This window comes from Tamandua tetradactyla, assembly GCF_023851605.1.
Source record: "Tamandua tetradactyla isolate mTamTet1 chromosome 22 unlocalized genomic scaffold, mTamTet1.pri SUPER_22_unloc_3, whole genome shotgun sequence".
Lineage (NCBI taxonomy): Eukaryota > Metazoa > Chordata > Mammalia > Pilosa > Myrmecophagidae > Tamandua > Tamandua tetradactyla.
Genome location: NW_027518253.1, coordinates 898,307 through 901,046, shown reverse-complemented (window position 1 = coordinate 901,046; position 2,740 = coordinate 898,307). Strand labels below are relative to the sequence as shown.

At 33.2% G+C, this 2,740-nt stretch overlaps 1 protein-coding gene across 1 annotated transcript; it reads left to right on the top strand.

Moving 5' to 3' along the window:
• Positions 1 to 296: 296 nt before the first annotated feature.
• LOC143673009 (olfactory receptor 8J1-like) lies at positions 297 to 1,244 on the top strand. Its single transcript, XM_077147392.1, has one exon. It carries the CDS (start codon positions 297 to 299, stop codon positions 1,242 to 1,244), a length of 948 nt encoding a protein of 315 aa, XP_077003507.1.
• Positions 1,245 to 2,740: the final 1,496 nt, after the last annotated feature.

Below are 2,740 nucleotides of genomic sequence, written 5' to 3'. Positions count from 1 at the left end.
TTCATTGGTTGCAAATTAAAACATAGTCATAATTTTATAAGATTGTAAAGAAAGAGACTTTCCTGAAATGTTGCCTTATGCAGAATTACATCCAATCTCAGAAATGATTGCAAAATTTTTCAAATATAAAGGCTAAAGTTTAATAAATGAGTTAGAATATTATATAATTTAGGGATATCTCATTTTAGCTGTCTAGGAATTGTCCTAGACATCTAAATGTAATCATAGAAAATAATTCCTGAGGGTTAATAACCACATCTTTTCTTGTCCAAACAGATGAATTTCCAAACTTTTACATGGCCTCTGAAAATTTCACACGAGTTGTTGAGTTTATTCTCATAGGGATTTCAGAGTGTCCAGAGCTCCAAATTCCTCTCTTCCTGATATTCTTGGTCATCTATGGGCTGACATTGGCAGGGAATCTGTGTATCATCATCCTTACCAGCATTGACTCTCAACTTCAAACCCCTATGTATTTTTTCCTGCGACATTTGGCTCTCATCAGTCTTGGCAATTCAAATGTAATTGCCCCTAAAATGTTGATTAATTTCTTGGTAAAGAGGAAAACCACCTCCTACTATGAATGCCCCACCCAACTGAGTGGTTTCTTGCTTTTCACTGTGTCTGAGATTTTCCTGCTAGCTGTGATGGCCTATGACCGCTATATGGCCATTTGTAATCCCCTGCTCTACATCATGGTCATATCTCGTAGGATCTGCCTCCTGCTGGTATCCCTCACATACCTCTATAGCTTTTTTACAGCTATAGTGGTTTCATCATGTGTATTCTCTGTGTCTTATTGTTCTTCCAATGTAATCAATCATTTCTACTGTGATAATGTTGCTCTGTTAGCCTTGTCTTGCTCTGATACACATTTCCCAGAAACAACAGTCTTTATTTTTTCAGCCACAAATTTGTTTTTCTCCATAACTATGGTTTCAGTATCCTATATCAACATTGTCTTGTCCGTTCTAAAGATGCATTCATCTGAAGGAAGGAAAAAAACCTTCTCTGCATGTGGTTCACATATGATGGCAGTCACAGTTTTCTATGGGACACTGCTATTCATGTATTTGCAACCTCGAACTAACCATTCATTAGACACTGATAAAATGGCTTCTGTGTTTTATACTCTGGTGATACCTATGCTGAATCCTCTAATCTATAGTCTGCGGAATAAAGATGTGAAAACTGCCTTAAAGAGACTCCTAAAAAATCCATGTTCCTCTGTTAAATCCATGTAATTTTAGAACCTTTTAATGAATGAAGAGATTGTTGAGGTAAGCTGCCATTATGCCACAGAAAGTCAGAGTGATTAACATGCCCAAATAACATGCCAGAAATACTACACTGTATTCTTGAGCTGTACTGTTTGCCACTGTAATATGTTGCACTTTCATGAAATTCTTCTGATTATCTGTGAGCCAAATTATAAGGTTACAGGCAAGGCTGGGAATTAAAAGAGGCTAGAATTTGAGGAAAATTGAATTTAAAAATGAGATGAAGTTCTTGAAGTTGTATGACTAATAAGTAGGGCATTCACTAACACTGCCCAGAGGTAAGAAGTTAACCAGTTTGTGATAAATATTTCTAGTAGTCGAGGGAGATATACATTTAAAAATCAAGTAAATTTGAATAGTGCAACAAAATATGGATGAAAAAGAAACCAATCTTATTCTTTGTCTTCTTTATTACCTTCTGTCTATGGACAGTTGGAAATAGTTAATGATAACATTGCAAAATACTATAATAACAGATTGCTAAAATCTTTGTTACCACTAAGTTAACCAAATTGGACTAAGTATAATTAAATAAAATTCTCTAAACTTGTCAATATTTTTTTTATATGGGCAGGCACTGGGAATCGAACCTGGATCCACCATGGCCCACCCTAAACTTGTTCATATTTTTTAGTGGAAAAATTTAATCAATGGCATTTAAATTTTGAATTCTAAGAACCAGAATACAATGGAAATTATTTTATTCTAATTAATAGAATTTATGCCTTTTTATGAAAGATATAAGGCACACCATAAGTAAAGGTGTTTTCATGTTGTGTATTATTTGATTAATAAGTTCATTACATTTTGAAGATTTTCATTTCTCTCTACTTGAAGTAACAGTCTTGTTTTTTATGTGTAATAAATGTGTTGGATTGTGGTATTCTTAGACTTGTAAATAACTATATTCAGGAAAGTTCTTCATGTGGTAAAAGGAAAAAGTTTACTTTGATTACAAATTTTATATTTCTTGATCAGTGAGTGTTCACCAGTATCTATTCTACAACTTTGATTATATACAGGTGATCAGGCTGTATCCTGGACATAAAAACAGAATAACCAGATAAAGATGAATGAACCTTATATTTAATGAGCTCCAGAGGTAATTATGACATTGAATTTGAGTGATGATTTTTGACAAGTAATCAAAGAACTAGACCTGAAAAAATATATAGTCAATCAAATTAACATTCTATAGAACTGTTTTAACTTACAAGTGGGTTCCAGTGTTGAGTTACTTCTTTGGGTACAAACATCAAAACTTTAGTCATAATATTTATATCATAAAAAATATAATTATTCAAGACAAAACTAGACTCAGAAGTATAGAAAATTGCAATAGAGTGTCTTCGAGTTGGCCTTAATATTGACATATTTAGTGTAGTTTTTATGCCAATCTGTTCTTTTCCTTGGCTTGAGAATGGAAATGTAGGAGAAAGCTAGCTTGATAATAATTGAGA

Coding starts and splice junctions, on each gene's coding strand:
- LOC143673009 (XM_077147392.1), top strand. CDS start 297: ATGGCCTCTGAAAATTTCACACGAGTTGTTGAGTTTATTCTCATAGGG.